This window comes from Seriola dumerili, unplaced genomic scaffold (genome assembly GCF_002260705.1).
Source record: "Seriola dumerili isolate Sdu_G_001 unplaced genomic scaffold, Sdu_1.0 BDQW01000149.1, whole genome shotgun sequence".
Lineage (NCBI taxonomy): Eukaryota > Metazoa > Chordata > Actinopteri > Carangiformes > Carangidae > Seriola > Seriola dumerili.
In genome coordinates, this window is record NW_019174404.1 from 15,000,081 (window position 1) to 15,024,711 (window position 24,631).

A 24,631-nucleotide genomic window follows, 5' to 3' on the forward strand; every position below is an offset into this window, starting at 1 on the left:
ACACGTATGCAACAGGTTTGCAAGTTTAAATCCCTGGAGGGAATTCAGGGCAGTCAAGCAGTCAAAGCACCTGCTCTCCAAAGCCACACCTGGGGATCTAGCTTCTTATATGAACACACACACACACACACAAAAAAAAAAATCAAAGAGAAGAAAGAGAATGTGTCAAGGGAGATTTATTCCATTGTAAGTATTTCAGAGACTTTTTAGGGGTTGTTTGGGGTCTCAGTGAGCCATTGCAAAATTCCAGTACAGTGCGTCGGGCTAATGCTAATCCGTCACCCGTAGCGGCGTGTTTGTCTGTCTGCCGGGCAGATAATGTGGAGTTCTTCTATCTTCCCTTTCTCCTCTCATGCCTTCTCCCTTTTGTCTCCGCCGTGTAGGATCATGTGTGATTTATGACATTTTGTTCCTACTGTTTCTTACACACACATATACACACACACACTTTCACTTCTCCTCTCTCATCTCCAAGTAACTACCCCCCCCCCCCCCACACACACACACACACACACACAGACATTTTCCTCCTCCTCCATCACCACCACCAGCTCCCTCCTCAGTTCCCTTTCTTCTCCCCAACTCAATATCACCTCGTCTAGTGTAGAGGAGAAATTGCTGCTGCCTCATATTGCCAGGCTAATATCAAGAAGACATGCCAGGGGATGGGAGCACTTTATTCAGCAGGTTACGTGCGGACGGTTACGGTGCTCTAGTTTTAAAGTGGTTTTGTCTACTGAGGCATGTGTGTGGAGTAGTGTGGAGGAGAGGGAGAGAGAGAGAGAGAGAGAGAGAGAGAAGAAAAACCCTGTTTGGGTAGTGAGAGAGATTGAGAAAGAAAGCCAGAGAGGGAGGAATGAGTGCTCTCGGGTGTCTAAAAGTTATTTCACAGCATGGAGGTGTATGTCAGTGCTTGTGAGGGGAGGGGGTTATCCTGCAAAGGGCAGCATCACCAGGATTTCAAGAGTCTAATCCTGAGAAAGAGAAAAAATGCCTCTTTGACATTTCACTGTGTGTGTTAATGCATGCTTGTAGTCCTGCTCATGTACTGTAGTCTTTACTTTGCCATTCATGTATGAAGCTGCTGATATTCCCTATGTTGCAGAGGCTGAAGTCACCAATACCGATATAAAATGAAATATTTAAGCACCAGAGGAAACTGACATCTCATCTGACAAAATGATTGCCAGCAGTGGAGTAAAGCACGTTAGGGAATAATTAACGTTATGAGCCATTCTGGAGTTAAGCCCATTTAAAAATGTTTTTGATAGAAATGTCATTTGTATTTCTGAAATATTGATGGATGAACGTGAGGCTCAAGAAGCTAAATTTAATCGAGATTGGATCTTTTAGGAGAGAAAACCTTGAATCACCATATAATTTGTCTCCTTATGGCTCAGTAAGACGATGAAGAGCCTGACTGAACAGGAACAAGAGTGATCTAATAACACCATCCAGAATGCAACTAAAATAGATTTAGTCCCTAAGTACAGTATGTGTGAACTGGGCAATACACAGAGTTAAGTGAACATCAAAGGAGAGATTTGTTTTAGGGTATTATCGACGTACTAAAACCGACACTGGTCATACGTTTCTAATGTGGCGACAGTGGTGTTTTTGCTAGAGTGGAGGGCAACACATGACCAGCTTAAATGTTTGAAAACCCACAACACACCACAAGCAACACACACACACAGGTCCACTAAGCAATATCTGCAGTGAAAGGGCGACACTCTCCAGTTTCTGAAAATCCAGGGCACTGTGCCACCCGTGATATGGGACACACACACACACACACACACACCCTCCCAAACCCCATCCAGTTCACCAATCCATCTCAAGAGGTCCTCCGTTTGCCAAAAATGCTGAGCGCAACACGAGTAAATCCGCTCACACGGCTACCAACACACACACACACACACACACACACACACACACACACACACACACACAGGCAAAAATAAATAAATAAAAAATTAACTGCTGCACTTAAAAAGGTAGTGGACACATGAAAACAACTTCAGAGTTTTGGGAGCTGAGAAGTTGATGCTCGATTAAACACACACACAAACACACACACATAGAAATGTGTATTAGCAAAATCTTGCACTGGCTCTCACTGTTGATCTCATCTGTCTCCTGCTCTCTCTCTCTCTCTCTCTCTCACACACTAACACGTACACTTGTGGGGAATTCTTAAATAAAACAGCCGCAATAAAATTATATAGAGCTATCTGATACATTGGTCCATCTTCCACACATGGCATTATCCACACCTGTCCACAGAGGCAAAAAAAAAAGAGACTATTCTCTGCCTCCCCAAACGGAGCCTCATATCTGCTCTCATGACAAGTTCCACTAAATGAGATTTCAGCCCACTGCAGCCTTTTCCTAGAGATATGCCCACCATTTCCCTCACACCACTAGGCACAAAAAAACCCGACAACAATTCTTGACAAATTGAAACATTTTTTTTTTCTCCCCTCAGAGAAATGGCTGTACTTAGGAAAAAAATTATGAATATGACACGAAGTGAATCGTGTTTGTGCCAGGAGGGACAGCGGGAAAAAAAAAAAAAAAAAAAAAAAACTAGAGGGAATACACAGAAATTGTTTTTTATTTTCTTCAAATGTGTTTCTCACTTTTGTTCATCTGGGCATGCCATTCAGTGGAGGAGGGGGAGGAGGCATGGGGGACAATAGTAATTCTACTGCTAAATTTAAAATTCAATTTATGAACTCCTCTCCAGTGTTCTGACTCTTTTTTTTTTTTTGCAAAACAAAGCCATTAAAACAGAACATGGGTGAAATTACTGTGGGGTGAAACCTGCTAAATTGCTTTTCTGAGCTCAATCGACAGCATTTTTATGTTGCGAAAATAATTTTACTCCTTCTCGCTTTAATGTGCTAAGTTGTTAATCAGAAAGAGACAAAACGCTCGACACAAAAGGCTTGGATATGTGGATTATGAGACACACACTGGGATCAAACAAACATAAAACAATATTGGTAAATGGTTATTATTCCAATTTCATTTTGAATGCGGGAATTATTTTAAAAAATATTCTGATTTATCAGCCGTGGTGAATGAACGTGTTGGAGCAGGGCTGGGACACACACACACGCACATGCATGCGCACACACACACACACACACACAGTGTCCCTGTGGCTATTGCTAACCTTGTCCTTCACACAAGATGACCAAATCATCACCTGTCTGCATCAGCCCTTCATTTCAGTTATTTACAATCCACAAACACACACACAAACACACACACACACACACACACACACACACACACACACACACACACACACACAGGAAACAGTGACAGAGACATGCTCACCCTCTTCGCAGGTCTAGTAACAATACAGTGAGATCAGTGTTGCTACTCTACAGGTATCATCAGGACTGCAGGGTCTTCATACAACCAACACTGTAATAAAAGATGTTCTCTCATATGTGCTTTATAGGCTACAATCAGCTGTATTGAGCGACGGCTGCTTCAGAAATTGTTTGAACGTCAAAAGAGCAATTTAGTGAACTATCATGATCCCTTATATCACCTGGTGGCTTAACGCTGCCTCCAACAGCTTCTTCCTGTTGGATAGGTGACAGTACTGGTGCTCTACAGCTTATATATACGTAGCTGCTTGGATACTCTTGCGTCTTCAGCGTGATGTGCAAAAAAAAATTGATTCATATTTTTCAGCTATTAAGTGTAAAGACCTATTTGGCACTCACATGGCGCAAATTAGCACCGTGTGAAAATGGTTCTGAATATCACCTTAAAAAGATGCATCAAACCTGATTGTGTATGAAAATTAGCCCCAAGATGCCTCTTTTGGTATTGATTATCTTCTCTTTTTCTTGGAGGGACTACTAAAGAATCCCAGCTCTTACTCCTGTGTAATGAAACCATTTTAGCCTGTGTGTATTTGTGAGGAGAAACAAATAAGGATAATTATTGTCAACGGATCCTCTTTATCCTCAGTGCCGCGTCTGTCTCTGGAGAATCAACATGCTGCAGCCAGAGCCGGCTGGTCTGCTGGGACAATCAGCCTTGTCTTTTATGTTATTTATTTAAACCATGCAGCAGAGCACTCTCCAATTCCTATTACACTGCGGGGCCCAGCGTTGCCTCGGCCTCCAGAACAAAGCTCCGCATTTCAGGCTTGAAACCCTGTGCATTTGGGCCTACTGTTTCAAGCAGAAAAAAAAAACAAAAAAAAAAACAGAGAGGGTGAAAAGAGAAAAGATGGGAGAGGAGAAGAGGGAGAAAAAGGAGAAGAGAGACTGCAGCTGTGGGCGAGTACAGATCGAGTTCCATATTAATGTGTGCAAATTCCCCCGCTCCTGCTGACTAAGATTAGAAAAATTAATTTCATGGATGCAGAGACAATACTGATGTCATCAAGCGGAGAGGAGAGGAGCAGCGCGCTGTTAACTCCTCCCTGTCCGGCCTCCATGAGGAATGGATCACTCTTTAGCATCGGTTCATCATTTAATTTCACTGCCAGGATTCAAGCAAGTTAACTAAATACTAAATCCTGTCAACCAAACACAACACTTAGCCTAGACAGATCTTTTTTTTTTTCTTCTATTTTTTCACATCAATGTATCCCATTCTAAAAACAGAACTTGTTGTGTAAGTGTGTAGTGAAGTAACTGAGCTGTGTGCATGCTGGTGTTCCCTTGTGACTGCCGCATCGCTAAGAGGACCAAATTCAGTGAATTATGTCTTGAAACACAATCCCATCCTGCATCTCAGTACGCACGCCTTGTTAGTAAAAAAAAAAAGTCTCATAACGAATGACAGTGTGAAGAGTAGCACTGGTCCGCGGGGAGCTGGGTAGAGCCAAATTGCCTTTCCTCAGCCCGGTATGCCTGGATGGCACAGGCAGCTAGGCATGAAGGCTGGCTAGCAATGAGAAGTATGAAATCATCTGAGGAGAGAGAGGTGCAGGCAGTGACAGTCATAGAGGAGATTGGGGAGGGTGGGGGTGTATGCATACATACACAGTGTATGTTTGGCAGTGATGCTGTGAGTTGAGAAAGAAAGGCAGACAGAGAGAAGCCAGATAACAGGCTGTTGTTATGCGGCCGGCCAGCCTGCCTTTGTGTTTGGCGCAACGCACATAATCGGTCTCTCTCCTGCGTTGTCCTCGGAGCTGTTGATCGGTGTGCCCTCTGCGTTTGACACCAATATTTACACCACACACAAACACACTCACACTCACTCACACACGCACACACATACACATACACATCAGAAACTCGCTCAGTGCTCAGAAACACACCAACCACTTCCAACCCCCTCCCATGTGCATCAGGAAAAGTTGCCGGGCGCTCGGTTCATCACGGCCAGCACAAAGACGTCATTAAGAGAGGAGAGGGGAGGTGGGGGATGGGATAGAGGAGGGGAGCGGGGAGGGAGGAAGAGGGAGAAGGAGAAGGAGAGAGGCTGCTTCATCTGTCTCAAGTGAGATTGGGGTCGAAGGGTCACCGGAGCCCTTTTCCTTCGCCGAGACTGAGAGTGAAAGAAGCAGCGGGGATACACACAAAAAAAAAAAAAAACCCCTCAATGACAAAACGAGATGCGCCTGACATGCCGGCGACACACCATTAGAGAATGAAAACAAATAGAATGCAATTGTCTGCAAACAGTAGAGGAAACACGTGTGGAAGAACAGAGAGTGCATATTTGCCAGTCAAATCTCCTGCTAGGATGCAGTTTTCTGAAGAAGACTGAATTTATTTAGATTTTCACCACTGTAATACAAAATAGGGTAGACTAACAGATTAAAAAAAGATAAACATGTACAGGTTCTAGTAAGGGGGGGGGGGGGGGGAAGACTCTTTCTATGGGACATTTTGTAGTGTTGTTCAAGTCTGGTCAAAGATCAAAATTCTCCATTCTCTTCTAACACGCTGACTGTTTTTACATGTGCTGAGCATGTGTTTTCAAACCATATGACAAAATGCTTTCAGGAAGTAGTGGAGGCACCTCTAGCAGGGCTGCTCGCCTATTTTCATAGAATCTGATACTGATGTAGAAGAGTGCAGGCCTTGCTACAATCCCAGTCTTTCCTTGTCTCTCAGTCCTGTGTTCTTCCTGCCTGCCGTGACCCTGGGACAGAGGAGAGCTGCCGAAAAAGCCCATTTCATCTGAGGGCCGTGGTGGAACGAGAGGAATGCGCTCCTCTCTAACTTCCCCAGCCCGCAGAACCCCATGGAGAGATGCTGTTACACAGCCAAATGAAAGAGAGAAAAAAAGGGGCAGGAGAGAGGAAAATAACAATAACTCCATCTGCCCCAAAGAGAAAGAACAGGCTATTTGAGTAAATGCACTGCCCTTTCGTTTCCCACGTCCCCCGTAGCCGAGCCAAAATGCTGGTATTAAATATGCAGCCTAGATTCCCCTCTTATTCAAGGAAATCACCACCTTTGCTAATGGAATGGTATTGGAGAGGAACTGCGTTTCTGCAGCTTGGATAATTATGAACGAGGTCCCGTATCACCAAGTGTGTTTATGAATTAGCTATGGTTATTCATGATATTGTGCTCAGAGTAGGGTGAAAATACATAAGTGAATACTAAGCGAGCAGACCAACAGAAACGATGCTAAAGGGTCCTGAGGGGGCTTTCTCTGCCATCCATTAGTCTTCCCTGTAAGGCAAAGCTTAACAAGCTCCTCAGGCTGGGAGGCTGCCCATTGAAGGAGAGGGAGGAGAGTAAATTATGAATGTGAAAGCTCCATCTAAAGCAAGTCCACAATAAGTCCCCCCTGTTATTAAGCACTTCTCCACCTGATTTTGTTTGGCGCTCCTGAAACAAAGGTGTAATATTCCAATTAAAAAAAAAAAAAAAAGTATTTTAATCAAGGATAAATATTAATAAAAAAGCAAATGCACTGTATCTATAAAAAGCAAATAGTCAAACTAGGTCACACCTGTGGTGCGGTTAAAGAGCCTCCCCTAAAAACAAGGATTTACATTCACGCTGTTTGTTTTGGAGCACTGCCCAGTCCTCCGGGGTGGAACCATCCATATTTCTCCTGCGGGTGATCCATCACTTAAAAAAAAAAAAAAAGACACACAAAAACACAAATAACAAACAGATATCCTGACCTTCCTTCCTCAGGCGGATATTAGATACTCATTAAAAGTCACCTGAAACAATTTGAACCAAATTGATTTCATTATCGGACTCGGCACGACACACGAGGCCCCCACTTCTGATAGCTCAGCGGGAAATTTACAAAGTTAATTAGAAAAAAAATTGATTTTCATATAATTTTTTTCCCCCTCTGCTCGACCATCATAAAGTGACATGGAGAGGGGCCTGTTGATGCGTGGCGCCAGCGATGTTCAGTGTGGATGCGAACACAGCAGGTTAGAGACTTGAATATTGTAACTGGGGTCCAGCTTTCGGTGGTAATTTAACAGTGTGTGTGCGTGTGTGTGTGTGTGTGGTTATGGTAGATTGTGTAATAGCATGTTATGGTAGTGTTGTTCCCCTTTAAACCTCCCTGCACCAATATCTCTTCACTTCTTCACTTCCTGTATACATGCACTGAAACTCACTCCACCCCACTTTCTTTCTCCCCACACCTCCACATCAGCAGCAGCAGACGTGGCCTTAATTTTCTCCTGTAATGAATGTGAGCCTCCACTCTTCCACCCCACTGTGAAGGCTTCCCCAGAAATGGGCTCCTCAACCTGCGTTAGGGGCCCTGGAAATAGGCTTCCCTCCTCCCGCAGCCCCTCCAGGTCACCCTCTGGGAGGCCGCAGGCTCTGTGAGCCCAGGCCAGGCCTCCCATCTCCTGGGCCATGACTGGGAATCAATCACAGAAGCTGGCTGGGAACATGAGGTGGGGGAGCTGGGCCGATCAATGAGAGGCTCCAGGCCTGTGGGAGCCTTGATGCATGGCCTGACTGCACATACACAACCATGATTCACACTGAACTCCACCATTCACTCCTATTATTGCTAAGCCCCGGGGCAGCAATGTTTATGGTGGACTGGCTGTGCCAGACCATATGAATAACATATGACTGAGAAAATTGAGTGACATTTGCAACTAAAGGGCCTTAATTAAATTTGGATATGATCACGCTGAAAATAACTGTCTATATACATCTCCTGCATGGTATCCATCCCTTTTAAGTCTTTTTTCATCTAAAAGATGAAAGTTTTCATTTGTCTCATCTGTTTTATTCTGAGAGAATAAAATGAAACTAAAGCTAAATCTTAATGCCATTAAATTCAGTACTTAGTAAGACTGCAAACATCTACAGAATCTCTATCAGAGCAAGCTACTATGTGGCCAGAATAAGTACCCTGATCATGAGTTGTTTTACACAGTGAACCTTGACCGACCTTTTATGTTCAGGTTTTTATTAAAGGCCAGACATATTAAAGGGATGCACATATTTCCCAGGGGAGGCAGCAGATCTTTTGGCAGCAACACATAGATTTCACCATGTGTCCAAATCTGTGAAAGAAGGTGTGTGTGTGTGTGTGTGTGTGTGTGTGTGTGTGTGTGAGAGAGAGTAACCAATGTATGTATTCACCCATGAGGCAATGTTCGTGTGAACCAGTGTATATATATTTTACACATCACGGCTGATAGTAAAAAATAAATGATTTTGAAAACAATATGAGTAAACTGTATTTGTGGATATGAATGTGTGTGCATGCATGAATGCACACGCACACACACACACACACACACACTGGTATATTAACCAACTGTAAATGCACGGCATGTCTGTGAATGTCTGCTAGTATCAGTAAAACATGTGTAGAAGTATTTTGTGCATGTGTGTGTGTGAGTGTGTGATCAGTGTGTACCATCTGTGTCCAGATGTTGTGTAGAGAGCAGGCTGCGTGGACAGCCAGACAGTTGGCAGGCCTTCTGACAGGCCTGTGTTCCTTATTGATAGAGGGATCACAGAGACAGAGGAGTCAGCCGTGCTCAGCTAGACCACAATATTGTCCTCTCTGCTGTTATTCATCCAGTCAGCCAGGAGAAAATGGGATGTTCTGAGCCAAGTTTATAGCTGTCAGATCTGGGCCAAATAGGAGTTGAATAGGTTTCAAACATTTGGAAAACAGCATGAGGGACGTTTGATTTGTCATACAGATGCAGCCAGATTCTTGTGCCAGAGCTAAAGAATTTCATTGTATTTCAAGTCTGACAAGGATTTTAATACAGATGACTTTAAAGCTGAACCTGACATGCACAGCCCAGTGCGTCGGGGTGAGCGGCGGCATGGGCCAACATGTTGGCAGAGTAGTTAGACTGGTTCCTGAGTGCTTATGGAGGTGAGACTGAAGCACGGTGCAGCATAACAGAAAATACTATCTAACTCTATCAACATGTTTACTTAATCTAGTAATCCCTTTGATCTACTCAGTGTTTACTACACCTCATGAGCTCAAATACATCAAATACTTTCGATATCAGAAGCCATTATCGTTAGTACAGATTACAAATATATTATTAGAAAATGAAGTCAATTTGCCAAAACTACAATAATTTCTATTACTATGAAAATCAGAGCCTTTATATCTTGGGCCTCAACAATCTCACACATTACTTCAATTTCTCCACTTTTTAGTCTCTATAAAAAGGCATCTGTTTGCTTAGTTTCCATTATTGCCTTGCAGATCTATCTCCCTGACCCCGCACCATGTGCCATCTTTCTTCCCGGGCTCCTGCCAGAGTTATGGAGCAGGGCCGATGTTTATGGAGGGCAGACCTTCTTCCCAAAGCTTTGATCCAGAAAGTTCTATAGCCTATAGTTTTGCAGGGGTCATCCAGGAGGAGCCATGTGGGCAAGTAGTGTGCGTAAGTGAAAGCACATTGAGCTGCTCGTTTTAAGCGGAGCCCCGGTGCGGAGGCTAGCGCAAAAGGGCCTTGGAGGATTTGAGGGGTTATAAGGTGCATGTTGGGTGTGCATTTGTCTGCAAAGACTATGTGCTTGTGCGGGTGTGGGAAAGGAAGAGATACTCAGCACTAATCCATGAGAAAGAAACACACAAAAATGAAAACAAGTGCCAGAAAATAGTGAATCGAAGGCCGACCCAAAATTTCATCAGGCAATATAACGGCTTTCATATCTGTCATCTCTCTTTCATCAAACCCCTCCGTCCCCTATACAAATTATTCATGCCAGCAGCTAAATGTATTCAAACCATTCTGTTTACTTTATTACTCCACTTTTATTCTGCTCTTTTCCCCACATTTGTTTACAAGAATAAAAGCCTACTCTGACAGAATTATCCCTCTGCACAACAAAAATAAATCACAGCGCTTGCACACACATCATTCACATTCAAAGAGCACAGCTAAATTATAGATGGCCCCTTTCTCCCCAAATATGCATTTCATTAGCATTTCCTTCGCCTGTTGTCTTTTTTTTTTTCCTTCTGCCCGCCTGTGCGCATGACCCACTGACGTGTGTGTGCATGTGTGTGTGTGTGTGTGTGTGTGTGTGTGTGTGTGTGTGTATGTGTGTGTGTGTGTGGGGGGTTGACTAGAGAATGGGAACAGACTTGCAGCAAAGCAGGACGCGTCCCCTTTCCCAAGCCTAATTTAGGATTCAATTACAATACTCTTTAAAAAGCGTCGACTTCGCAATTAATTATTTTAAGATTAGCCTGACAGTAATGGGCCTCCCACCGACGCCAGCCAGCACAAGACTGGCCGCCTGCACCCCAGGACCACTCTGTCTCTCCACATATATATACACACCTTTCGCTTTCTTTCTTCATCCCCTTCATTCTCTACCTCTCCCCTTCACACTTTTAGCCTGCCTTCTCTCCATCTTCCTCTCCTGAGGAAACAAGAGATAAATCTTTCTCCTCCTCACCTTCATCTCCCTCCCTCTGTCCTTTCTTTTTTCCTACCTCCACTCACCGCTGCATTAGACTTTCTTTCTTGTTGTTTTTCCCTTTTCGTTATTTTGTGTCAAGCTCTGATCTCCTTGGTGGTTGCCGCAGAATTGATATTGCTTCAGTATGGCGGACTGCTTTTTACGAGCCACAAGGGCCTTCTCCCACGTCCTCCTGCGTCCCCAGGAAACACTGACGGATGAGCCCCGTGACAATGTGCACACGCACGTTAACACTTGCACTCATACATACATGTGCATACACAACCGTCTGTCACCGCTGCTGCCAGGCGTAAGCGAAAAAACACCACCGCTGTCCTCCGCCCGCTTTGATTGGAGCCAAGCGAAGCATTTTTTCTCCCCCTTCTTCTCTGCCGCTGCTGTTTTTTTTTTTTTCTTTCCTTGTTTCGGAAATGAATGTCATCATCCATCCCCTTCCTCTCTCCGCTGCAAGTCCACCCCCCCCACCCCCCGGGCAAACCTCAGCCGAAGCCCCCGATTCTGTTTATTTAAATATTTGATATGTAAGCTGTCATAAAATAAATGTCAGAAGAGGGAAAGGGAATGGATATGTGTGGTGTGGGGAAAGAGGCCATTATGGGTAATGGTTTCTGATGTATGCCACGGCCCTCACAGTGTAACCCCCCCCCTCTCCAACCCCACCTTACACACAAACCTGCACATGACGAAGCCGAGAGACACTGAAGCAACAGGGGAATAGATGAGGCGGGGGCATGTACAATCTGAATGTGTGTGTTGTGTGTCTGTGTGCAACAGCTACACATGCAGTGACACACTTGTTCGGCTAGCGATATGGAAAATAGGCCCTCCCATGCACAATTGACTTCTAATACATTGTATACTCCTCAAACCATCCATTTACCAGGCATTGCAATTTCAGGGGCCCTGAAAGCAGCACTTTGCAAGCACTTTGCAAAATACCTTAAAAAATCTCCAGCCTTTACAAATGCTCTCTCTCACTAACTGCCAGTTCTTACATGTCTGTTAAAGTGTCAACACAGCGTTCACTGGTATATTGAACATTTCTTTATTGACTTGCCAGGATTTCCATGCTGGACACAAGACCCGGTGCTACCTACTGTTTAAACACCCTGCCGCCAATACCATTACAAACACGCACACGTCTCTCCGAATGCGTGCACACGTGTAAGTCTCCCAGCTAGTGGCACCCAAAGGATTACACGGCTGTGACAATTTCACCCAAGAACTGATAAAAAAAAACGGAAGGTAGGCGGGGTGAATAAATCAAGCGCAGCTGCTGAGAAAGCGAGAGACAGAGGGAGAGAGAGAGAGAAAGAAAAACTCTTGGTGAACAACCTTGAATTTCTCCTTGATGCAGAGATGCTAAAATATTGCAGATCAGCACAAAAAATCCTAATTAAGAACAAAAATCATCACAAAACGTTCATTAGCGCTGATGGTATATCGGCTTGGCATTTCAGGGCCTTTTATTCTCAGACCTTTGCCTAACAAGCTCCCTGGCCACACCAAAGGGGTGAGGGAGGGGGGAGTGACATCACACCAGGGTCAAAAGTCAAAGAGGTGTTGCCGGCTGTTGACCTCTGTCACCTCTAAATGCTCAAAAGTGCCGGATCCCCCCGTGCTTTTCCCCATCGGTCAGCACACAGGAACGTCTGAAAGGAGCTTTGCCTTATAATGTACATGTAAAACACACATACATCGTAAACGTCCAGTAAACACCCACAAACCCTGTCTATAGGCTTAATACTCATATTCACTCATATAAAAAAAAAAAAATCATAACCCGGACTACATATACACACACACGCCTATATTCAACCACTACACATTCTCACATACATTGTTGATACAACTATAGCTCTCTCCCACTCAAGAAAATACACACCTCTCTATTACATTAATACACACACCTATAATCACCTCCCCTAACTCACACCTCATGTACTCATGCTCACCTTCCCTCATACACGCTGTTTCTGCACATATATACCTAAATCTCCTCCACACACACGCCCCCTACACCCCTCTGCCCCCTTCAGAGTCCGGGTCAGGGTGCCCTCCAGAGCGCTTCGCCCTCTCCGCTGTTAATTACCACTAATTGGCCCCGCTCGTTTTTTCCCCCTGCCATAATGGAACCATTCATCTTTACTACTTAATGAGTAGGCACTGTAGTCACCAGCCAAGGTCACCCACAACTAGCATCCAAAAGACAGAGAGAAAGAGATTTGGAAACAATTGGGGGAAAAGAAAACGAGGCGAGACAGAACAGTAGAGAGAGATGGAGGGGTTGTTTATGCTTTAAACAACCAGAGGAGAAAATGTGAATTTGCAGAAGTTTCCACACATGACTCTGCCTTTTGGAATGTGGCCAATGTGAAAAAAAAAAAAAAAAAAAAAAAAAAAAGTTGAGAAATGTCTGGGAGCTGTGGGAGTCTGCAGTGTCCAACACAAACCACAACACACACAGGGAATTTCCAAAGACAGACTAATTAAAGTGCCTGTTATGCGAGTGAAAACAATGGATCCCTCAAAACAATGCTGAAAGCGCAGTCTCGCACAGTCAAACCGAGCTGTAAATATAAAATGTATTTTTCAAAATGCAGAGAGAGCCTCTTCACTGGCTTATGCACACATAATTATCAAAACAATCACTGCGAGTGTCGGCACAGACTCCAGCCCCAGCGGGTGAGAGGGCAACATGTTAGCCACCTCAACTACCATAAAACATCTAATTAACACTGAATGCTTTAAATATTAGTCCAGTGGCTGCTTTGTATTCATTTCTATGGTGATTCTCTAAAGAATGCAAGTAACTGCTGGAAAAATTGGCCTTATGACTTAAGAAAATAACAAATACAACTAAGTTTGCTGCAAAATTGTGGAGATTTTGATAATGAAACACTCCGAAAATCTATTCTCAAACTCTCATACTAACACAGTAGTAAATTTTGGCATTCAGAATAAAATTTAACCACAACCTTCTCATCAGGAAAAAATAAAATCAAACTTCACAGGAGGATCTACATTAGTCTGATTCCAATAAACTGTTGCCAAATCTACTACTACCCACTGAATTATTAGAAGTTTTCACAGTACACAGCAAAGTGTTTGCACGTGCACCCAGCAGCCAGCACATCAGACAAGACAACAACATCTTTTCTATTTTCTACCTGTGTGAGCAATGTAAGCTGCCAGACTCAGGTAGAGTAGAGGAATGCTTCACGTTCAAGCATCATAATTTGTCCTGGCGAGTAATGCCAAGATCTGACAACCAGCCATCGTCCTTGGAAATATCTTTCCGTCAGACAAGTCACATTGCGTTGTAGTTCGTCCATTCAGTCTCATGCAGCGTAGCGGAAGCAGGAACAGTCATGTGCTCCTGCAGCACTGTGGTGATCGGCCTGGCACGGCAATGTTTGTAAATGGGACAGTTGTCTATGGATTATGTTAATGTGGTATTCCACACTCCCCTCTGGCATGTGTCTGACATTACAGTAACCTTTGCATGTTTAGCCAACAGTAACTATGGCTGTTCATTGAGTAGGGAGACGCACACGCGTGCTTGCACTTAGAAACACATGGAGACACACTGGCACAGTTGCACAGGGAGATTAACTGTGCACAGCAAACACCTGCTCTTGCAAACCGCATTGATGTCCTTTGGAAGAATTAACATCTTAAAGAAATAAGACATTTAAACTCCAGAATAAAGTTCACTTGTGTTGTCGATAACTAATCCAGTTCATCCGGTTTGTGTCAGAGGGGTGGCTGGAATGTCGAACACAAGTTTGGCCATATCAGAGGTGTGTAATGCAAGAAAATGAGAGAAATACCAAGACGAAATATCTCTACTCCACATCCACTGCAACACATTAAAACTAAATTTCTAACATAACATCTCCTCCCACATACAGTTTCTCCAGTGACCAGTGTCAACTATGCATATGTGTGTGTGTCTATAAATGTGTATGTCTTTGGAAGAGGATGTGGTGTGAAGTTGTTTCCTAAATTGCTGTGATAAAATTGATCTAAATGAGTAGCGTTAAGCCAGGAGTGACCACGAGTGTCCTGCCGTGACTGGTGTCTATAAATCAACAATATATCCACATACCAGCTCTGTTCACACACACACACACTAAGCTGTAATGGACAATCCTAGCATTGGTAGGAAAGAAAGAAGATGAAAGGAACATGTTGTGGCTGGGAAAAATACATGGTTGACCAGTCAACACAAAAGACAGAGAAAGATGTGCACACATAAGTGTTTGTTTAAGTGTATGTGTGTGAGAGAAAGAAGAGGATGAAAAAAAAAAAAAAAGAAGTGGGACTCGCAGAGAAAAAGAAACGACCCGAAGAAGCAGACAAAACTCATTAACAGAAACTCGGTGCGTTGTCCGTGTCCCATCGTTTTTCTATTTTTGTCTCTCTGTGCTTCACAAACGACAGACAGCGCCTTGCTGGTGCTGTTTGGTTGTATTTTTTTTTTTTTTGTAGCTGAGCAAATTGTCCCACCGTGCCAACGCTGATTAGGATCAACTCAAACCAAACAGCAAGACGTGTAACTGGAGTGCACAGTCTACAGTCTGGAAACAGAGAGGACTGCAGAGGCTTTGATGTGTAAAGTGACAGATGATGGTGATGATGATGATCATGTTGATGATGATGATGATGATGATTTTCTCACAGGCTGGTGAGAGGATGGGAGGATGGTGACGGCACGCAGTTCATGTGTAAAGTCACACACACACACACGTCGACTGTATAGATTACATGCATTTACATTTTTATCACTGATGTGACCAAAGATGCAAGATTATGCAGCAGGTTGTTGATTTTTTTGCAGCACACTGTGAGAACCAAACAATGAAAAAAAAGTACTTAAGTGTTAATGACATCCACTTGTGAGTTACATATTGTTACATGCTGTAATAATAAACACAGCTAATGAAACAGAAACCACTTAAAAATGATGTCTTTTTACAGTAAATAAAAAGACAGTAGCCTGAATTTACAAAACAAGGAAAATCTGTGATTGGATTTGCGTCTAAAAATACTTTCACCCTCACCTCTAAGTTTTATTTGAAATGTGCTCATTTTGTTATTGGTTCTTTTTGCTCAAGGTTAGCAGAAATTCTAATAATATATAATAATACAAAGCCTTAATGGAAAATATTGTGCTGCAAAAATCTTCTAAATTCATATAAATAAATAAAACTCCCAGGATAATCTGCCAATTATCCTCTTCTCTTCCCTTTTGTATAGCTGAACTGTCGGACCATTAGTTCTATTATACAAAGAGGAAAGCGGTGGCGAGTTTGGTTGGATCTTAAAAATGTCACGCTGTGTCTTTGAATTGGAATTAATTGCTGCAATCACAAAATTGCTCATTTCTGGAGGGGCTGACCCGTATGCTTCCCATTTCCTCCACTGCTGGCCAGAGAGGACACAAGGGAACAAGGGAAGGCAGCAGTTATGGTAGTAGATCTGTTCAGTATAGCGTATAAATATTCAATAGGATATGTTGGTTGTCTAAATACCTCTGAACTGACTGCTGATCCCTTGGGAGACCTAGCTAGCTACTGAGAGCCAGGGACACAGAGGCAGATAAAAGAGGAGGGACTGTATTTAAAAAGAAAACAGAAGACAAAAAGAGAGGGCTGCAAAAGTGAAAACAATATGTACAGAGAACCATCTGTTTGGTAAAGTAGACATTAACTGCCATACATTTATTTAGAAAATACTCAAAGAAGGAAAGAAAGAAAGATCACCCCTCCTTTGGGATGAGAAGGAGGAGGGGAACCCTCCATTCAGCAGCTCCACGTGGCTAATTAGCATATGTGAAGGTCAGGGTGCTGGCTGTGAAGGGGTGAGGGGTGGGGGGGAAGTTTGGGGCACCACCATAGCACCCACCGCCATGCGCTCTGGCACTCTGCCAGCCACACAGACACACTAGTAAGTGAGGAAACCTAATATATTTGTGTGTGTGTGTGTGTGTGTGTGTGTATATGTGTGGGTGGGGGAGGGCTTTTGGGGAGGGGGAGCCCAACAACTCGTAAATACTTCTTTTTCCTTGCATCGTTCACAAGGCTGAAGCAGGGTGAGATCCAGAGGGAGAGGATTTTAACTAGGCTGACATTTGCCAGAGTTCAGATCCTGATTCTCTCCCTATCTTACTCTCTCTCTCTCTCTCCCTCTCTCTCTCTGTGAACTCAGCCAGGCCCATTCCTGAGAAGTCAGCAGCCCTCCATGTGACTCACTTCAAATATCGCCTACATTTCTTCATCTGTGGCCTTCCTATACTCCCCCCGTCTCTGCTCACACAAAGAAGACGGCAACTACGTCTCCATGCAAGTATGTTTTTGTAAATCATGAGCCAATGAGATGAAAGAGACAAATGAAGCTTCAATAAAATCAACATACAAAAAACATGAAACCACCGAAGTTACACTTTTTTGTGTTCAATGTGTTTTTTGTTTTTTTAAAAATGTTGTAATACATAAATATTAGTGGAAGTGCATTTGTTGAATAAATAATGACAAAAGCAAAAGATCTGCTGCGATATAAAGCTTTGCATCCACGTTAAATTTGTGATTTACATGATTGTTGTAATACTGACAAGAGCTTTTCTTTGTTTTAGTGTTCAGGCTACATGAAATACAGTCAGTATAAGCTGGCAGTTTAGAACAATATCAATATGCCCAGCACTGTTAAATTATTGAAGACTTCATTTTTGCTGTTATGTGTAACTGTGAACAAAATCAGAGAAGCATGTTTATTCAGTTTAACTCGGCTGATACAGGAGGGAGGGAACAGTAATTTGCAATTTGTTTGCTGTGACGTTTTTTAAAGTTTTCTTTGTTTTTGATGGACTCATGGCTGTAAAAGAAAGAAACTATTGGCAGTAGTTGTTAGGTGCTGTATCTATAGCTCATCTATATCTGCATCTGATCCAATAAAACCTGAGATAAATCCCACAAATCTCAGAATGCCAGAGGATGGCTCTAGTTTTCATAAATGGTCATCCTCAGTAGAATCCACCTCTGCTGACATAGACTAAATAAGGTTGAGAAATGAAATTGAAATGACAATCAAATCAAACCCAAAAGGCTTTGCACTACCTCAGCCACATGGAAAAGTCAAATTCTCCCAAATGAACAATTAACTTTCTTCCCCCAAAATTGCTTTGGTTTTGATTTTTCTGCTAACTCCTGACACCGACACTTTGGATAAGACAGAGCTAAGAAACAGCTGACACCAAATCAACGCCTGCATGCAGTAATTAAATCCTTTCTTCAGGGCGTTTACACATCAACCTTTGACTCCAGGGGATGTTGTGAGTGCACAGTGGGGCCAGGCAGAAAAACTACAATTATCTTATTAGCCAGCTAATAATACATGAGCTTATGTCCAGTGATGTAACTGGACAGTTAAATTTTCATTATTATTATTTTTTTAAATCAGAATTAAATGGCGTCTTGTGGAAACCACATGCAGACCAGGGATAACATGCGCCTGCCAATTACCTAAGCAGGCTCTGTGTTTCATCCAAGGAAGATGAAAAACGCTGCACGGGGTCCTTATCGGACGCAACAGAGTAAATTGAAATTTCACTCTAGTGTTGCTAATCAGCACTGTGCTGGCTGGCCAAGACAGAGATGTAAACAAAACAACATAAACAAACGACTGACGGGAGGGGGCAGAGAGTGGGCGAGAGAGAGGCACATTGTGAGAGGGGCGGGGTTGAGGTTGGACTGCTTAGTGCTGACGAAGGGGCTTAGCCTGCTCCTGCCTGTGTACACACTCACACACACACAGACACACAAACAGAGAGACAGAGAGAAGGGACACACACTCAAGGACACACATGAGCACACATATTAAACACACACCCAGAATAAAGAGAAGCACCCAAACACACACACACACCTGCGTGCCCATTTCCTGACCAGACCCCATGGGCTGTCTGTCCGATGCAGAACATGCACCATAAATTAAATTCCAGCAGCCACAGTCAGGCCCATCACTATGCACAAGGCTCCCTGAGATAGCCGCATAATACAATGTGACATTGATGCATAGCTCCCATTATAAAGTCTTTGTTCGTATCACACTAATAATTCATAAGAGAGAAATGTAAACAGTATGCACTGGAGAGCACTGCGAAGCAGGGATCATTTCAAGGTAAGCACATTACCAAGGATGGGATTGGGTCTCGTCTTTGATATGTAGAACTACTGAGCTTTGATTCCGATTCTAAAGAAAACAAAGGCAAAACACTGAGCATAATAGTGATAAATTAGTAGAAACTGTACTGTAGATATCCATTCATTTTTGTTTTATTAGGTCAGATTTTAAATGAGTTGCTGCTGTAATTATCTAAGCAACAACACTCTATTTCCAACTTGCTAGGCCCTCATTATTATCTACTAATTACTTTTATTGTTCTGTGTGTGTGTTGTGTTTGTTCTGATTAGTGGATAACAGACGGATCCTTGTTACACATATAGGATGAGACAGAAAATGCTGTTTGATTTATGAAATAAACTTAAATAAGTCATTTGGATTGCACATATGCTGTTATATTATTGCCATAGGTAGATGCTGTACGTGAGGAAGAAAAACACACGCTGAGTAGGAATGGCCTGGATTTAAAGCAGCTGAAGTGCAGACAAACATTCACGCAGAAGGTCACAAACTAAACACTGAATATTGTTCTGTTTTCCCTCAATCAAATAGGCCATGGTAATTTGAAAAACTAGGACAATGTCATTGTGATGAGAGCAGATTCAACACACACCTAAATATCTCATGTATCTCTGATGTGTGCACACACACACAACATACACACACACACACACACACACACACACAGTGGTGGGGCTCTGTCTTCATTTTGGTGAGTGGCCAGACAAGTGAGCGTGAGGGGGGGAGACAGCAGTGTAAATGAGGTGCACTCGTTTCGCTCACAGCTTGCTCCTGAAGAGAGGCAGTGGGGAGGGAAATTGAATTTGAAAGAGGGGAAACTGTGCCAACAGGTGACAGAGGCGTGCTCCGACCAAACGCACTCTGAAGTGAAGCGCAGTCATATCACGGGGCCAATTTGGAGGCAGTATTATGCACTACACCGCTCGCCTTTCTCACACAGCCTGTCAGTGCACAGGAGAGCAGTGCTGCTGCTCCAAATATGAATTAAACATAGGGCTTTTGTAGCGTGAATATACTGCTGCTGAAATGTTGGTCGAGTCAAGAAAAAACACAGTAGCACATGCACTTATTCCTAAAGTGGAGAACTGAAAAAAGAAAAAAAAAAGAAAAAAAAACACAAAGATTTGCAGCATAAAATCTTAAATGTAAGATTTGTTTTAGGGGCTGGTTTGTTGGAATAATTATTGGCACTAACAATACATGAGTTTGGCTCATATAAGCTGTACGCTCCGACTGAAGGATTCATTAAAATGACTTTAATAAATATGTATATTTAATACCAAATACACACAACCGCTAATAATTATTGTAATAAGGAGTGAGATTACTGTAGGTTTCCGGTGACCATCTTATCAGCACATAATTTGCTACAATCAATACCACAGCAAACCCTCCCACGCCATAACATTCACTTCATTTTCCCAGCATACAACGCAAATTGCCTTTGATTGAAACAATGTAGGCTAATGAACTGCTTTTGTTTTGTGAGAGGCAGACAGTATAAGCTATGCTCAACCACCTAGCCCTCCAGTCGTACAGATGTGCCATCCAGCAGTGCGCATAATATAGTGCGTCAAAAACAACTGCAGAATGACGGCTCTTATGGAGAAACACTGTGGGGTCTTGGTCCAGAGTTCTGAACTGGCAGCAACTCGCTCCCCTGGCTGCAGAACTGCACACTATTGACAACACAATTAGAGAAGTATTTCAGCACAGGGTTCGGGAACACCCAGGAACTCTTGATTGCAGTCCCTCAAAACAGAAGGAGGACTAGTTGAATAATTAGTAACACTTGCTTCCTTTCCTCCAGTGTTGCAGCTTGAGTGCCCTCCAGCAAGGCATTCAACCCCAGCTGCTGCAGCGCCCAACAGTAAAAGTCAGCTTCAGGGGTTATTATGTAAAACTGTGGTTAACTGTGAATAAGGGAGCTGCAGGAACAAGTGTTTCCTTATATTCCAAAATGTTAGAGCACAAACAATTTCATAATGCTTTAACATCATATGTGCATTCTGAATTTGTATCAAACAGAACAAACAAAACTGGACTATCTTCACTGTATAAAAAGTAATTTAAGATCTCTAATTTAACTCTACATTAAAACACATTATCTATTTTTCATTGAGAGCTGACACTGCAGTGTTTTTGTATGTCTGTTCAGTGAGGAAAAATTATGAGAATAATTATAAGGAGCAGCCTAAACCTTCATAAAACTTCAATTATTGCGTTGGATGGCCTCCAAGTCTGGAGTATTCCCATAAGACGTGAATGCAGCATCACAACAGCGCCATGGCCAAAGATCCCTGCAAGAATGCTCCTCTTTTTTCCCGAAGTGCAGTCTGCCCAGCGGGGCCACGGGGAGCCAATCAGATGGCAGACTGGGTGTCAACTGTGAGCCAGGAGTACGGAGAGCTTTTAGCCAGTTTACCTCCACTATTCAAATCCTGAGCAGAGCTGCATGGGAATAAACGAGGCGCACAGAAGCGCTCCGGCTCGACACGGAGCGCACTGAGAGGGACGTGCCGACTTTGCACGGCCGCAGTGTCCGCTTGATTTTTCAAATCGGTTAAAAAAATTTTTTAAAAAAGTCAGGAGATTGGAAGTATTATGGTACATTAGCGTTTCTCTTGAGTATTCATGTGCATTTTCTATAGCAATATTTTACTTTGTTCGACGAGCGCCTCGAATAGGCTACAACACGTCCTCTAAACAGGGCGTTTCGCAACGTGTCTGACACCACGTCGGCAGAGAGGTGAATCTGCCCAACATGAATGTTATTTTTTAGTCCACTAAAACTAAAAATGAAACAATACGGAGAACACACAACTGAAATATCAACTACTGAAATGTGGTGATAGAAACACACCCTCTGATGCAGCCTTTTAATTATTTTAAGCTAATTAAAATGGCCTTATCAATGAAGCTGCTTTTTTAATAAATAAATGCGAGGTCTCTTTCTGTCAAACTAAAACTCATGTAGGTCTAATATTTGACAGGTTTACACAAGTCAGAATTATGTAGCCAGCCTGTAATGGCTTTTCTTCTGCATATAAATGGCTTGATAAAATATTAACCCACGTTATTTTTCGAATAATTCACGTACAAACTTCAGCACATAATGGACGTTGTCCGAGGTACAGCGACTGTTTTTGTCAACACACACACACGCGCGCGCACACACACACAGACACAACACCATAATTATGAGTGACATATCAGCGCTGGGAAACTCAAGTTCACTGATGCGCCTGACTGAAGTTCCCAAAACTCACCTGCGTCCTGCCGAGGCCTGGCCCTCCGTTTCCCGGGCTCATTGAGTGAGGGTGGTTTCTCTGCTGTCCTCCCCAGACGTGAGCCGAGGCTGCTCCGTACTGGGCCCCCACATCTTTCCCCAGGCCCATACCGGCTTGCTGCTGCGCCGTGGGGCCACTGTAGTCTTGATAGGCACCGCCATAACCCCGCATCATGGGGCTGGGGGACGTCAGCAGCTGGTTGAGGGTCGGGGTGGCCCCTGAGGGATGCTGTTGCTGCTGAGTTTGTCCCGGGAACCTCTGAAAGCCACCCGAACCAGCTCCCAGTGGAGACTTGCCGTGGCTTGTTGAGGAGTTGCTGCCCATCATCATGTTCCCTGGTTGCCGGCATCCAGAGGGGCCCATCATCCCGTAGGCCCCGCCGCCGTAGCCCGCCCGGTACGCCGGGTATTGGTTGTACTGGCTGTTGTGGAACCCCGCTTCGTGGGAGTTCTCCATGCTGTTATGCGCCGAGGAGTGCGTTATCCCCATCCCACCGCTTTGTTGCTGCTGTCCGCCATGTTGCTCATAACAGGGCCTTGGAGTATAATAGTTGTTATTAAACTCTGAGTTGTTAGTAGTTGGCCCCAAGTTAGAATGTTCGTACCTGGTACTCGTCATCCTCTCCGCGGGTTTACAGGTGAGGTCCCCCTCACCTTTCCCTGGCATGTGCTGCTGCTGTGGCTCCCCGTGCCCCCCCAACAGGTTCTCTTTGCCACCGTGGTGTTGGTGATCCATACCCCTGTCCCCCCGAGGCCCCTGGCCGTTGTTATTGGCGGTGTTATTACTTTGGATCTGTCGCTGCTGATGTGGCGCAAATTGGCCGAATTGCGGCGGCGGCTGCTGCTGAGGCAGCGGTTGGGACTGAGGGGAATCTCCGCTCCCCACACATTTCAGCTTGTGGTTCGCGATCAAACCCGTTTCCATCGAGGAAGTGGTTGAATTAGTCGACGCCGAGGCGGACGTAAGGTTATTCCCATCCTTGTCGTGGCCGTCCGGAGCGTTGTGAGTCGTGGAAGTTGAATGGACCATGTTGAGCTCGTTTCGGCGGTGATGGTCTACATTATTCAGAGTCCCATCTCCGGCACCCAGCATCGGTCCAGTTCGCTGTACGGTCCCTCCTCCTCCGCCTCCTCCGGATTTCCCCGAATTGAGCTCCGGACCCAAACCGCTGGATAATTTCTTATTTTTGTTATTAGTTCTGGTCGGAGCCGATGCCACTTGCGCAGCCATGGTCACTCCAACATCTCAGCGCGCAGTGACAGCAAGCTCCGACCAGCCTTGCACACAGAAAATGATACAAGAGGGGAAGAAAAACACAAGCTGGGTGGTGAAAAATATATTCAGTGGAAAAGCAAGCTTTGTTCTAGCGCTGGTGTTGCTGTTGTTGTCGTGAAATGGTGCGTCAGTGAGGCTTCATGTTGAGAGTTTCTCTGCCAGGTTTAAACGAAACTTTTTTTTCTTCCCCCCTCCGCCTCTCCTCCATCCCGGTTCTCGGTAATATGTAGCAGCGTCTCCCGGAGCCCTTGTGGCCCAGCATGGCATGAGAGAGAGCGGGCTCTACCAGCTTATCCACCTCCAGGGCTCCGGCGCGCCTCACATGGAAAATCCGGACTGGAGTAGCGAGCCATAACGCACACTGCATTTTGTTTCTGTTTTTTTTACGATGATTTGCAGGCTGGTTTTACAATAAAAAAAGATATACTGACGTGGCAGCATCTTGACATGACACACATTTCCTTATTTTCAGAATAACATCGAGATTTCGTTCAATAACTGCGTGTCAGGCGGACAAGGACTGACTCCTTCCCTTGAGTTTAAGGTGCATTTTATTTTTCAAACAACCAATAACCGGAAAAATGTTGTGATTCCTAAATTACGCACGGACGCTGTTCCTCCGCGCACAGATCCTTCAAATAAACGCACCACAAGATGTTAACTTTGCGCGAGCGAGTTTCTACGCAATTATCCAGATCTGATTTTCCCTCTTCCCACCATCTCTGTCCCTCGGCTCAAGCCAGTTCTCTGCAGCTCTGACAGGAGTTGGACACGCAACCACAAGCTGTGCGCAATAATGTTGCCATCGGAATAAGAATGTAATCACACTTTATAGCAGCTATAATGTTGTAATATCTGTAAGCACAGAGTTCATCCACTACGCCATCCACTGCCAACCACTTCTTTTCAGACTGAAAAGGCATAATGTTCCCCTTCAACAAAGAAGCACAGCAG

General features: G+C 44.0%; 1 protein-coding gene across 1 annotated transcript in view; it reads right to left on the reverse strand.

Moving 5' to 3' along the window:
* LOC111225998 (AT-rich interactive domain-containing protein 1B-like) overlaps nt 1–23,632 on the reverse strand; it is a 178,992-nt gene extending 155,360 nt beyond the window's left edge. Inside the window, exon 1 of the mRNA XM_022751071.1 lies at nt 22,382–23,632. Within this exon, the coding sequence (XP_022606792.1) occupies nt 22,382–23,632 (1,251 nt within the window). The remainder of the gene's footprint in view (nt 1–22,381) is intronic.
* Nucleotides 23,633–24,631: the final 999 nt, after the last annotated feature.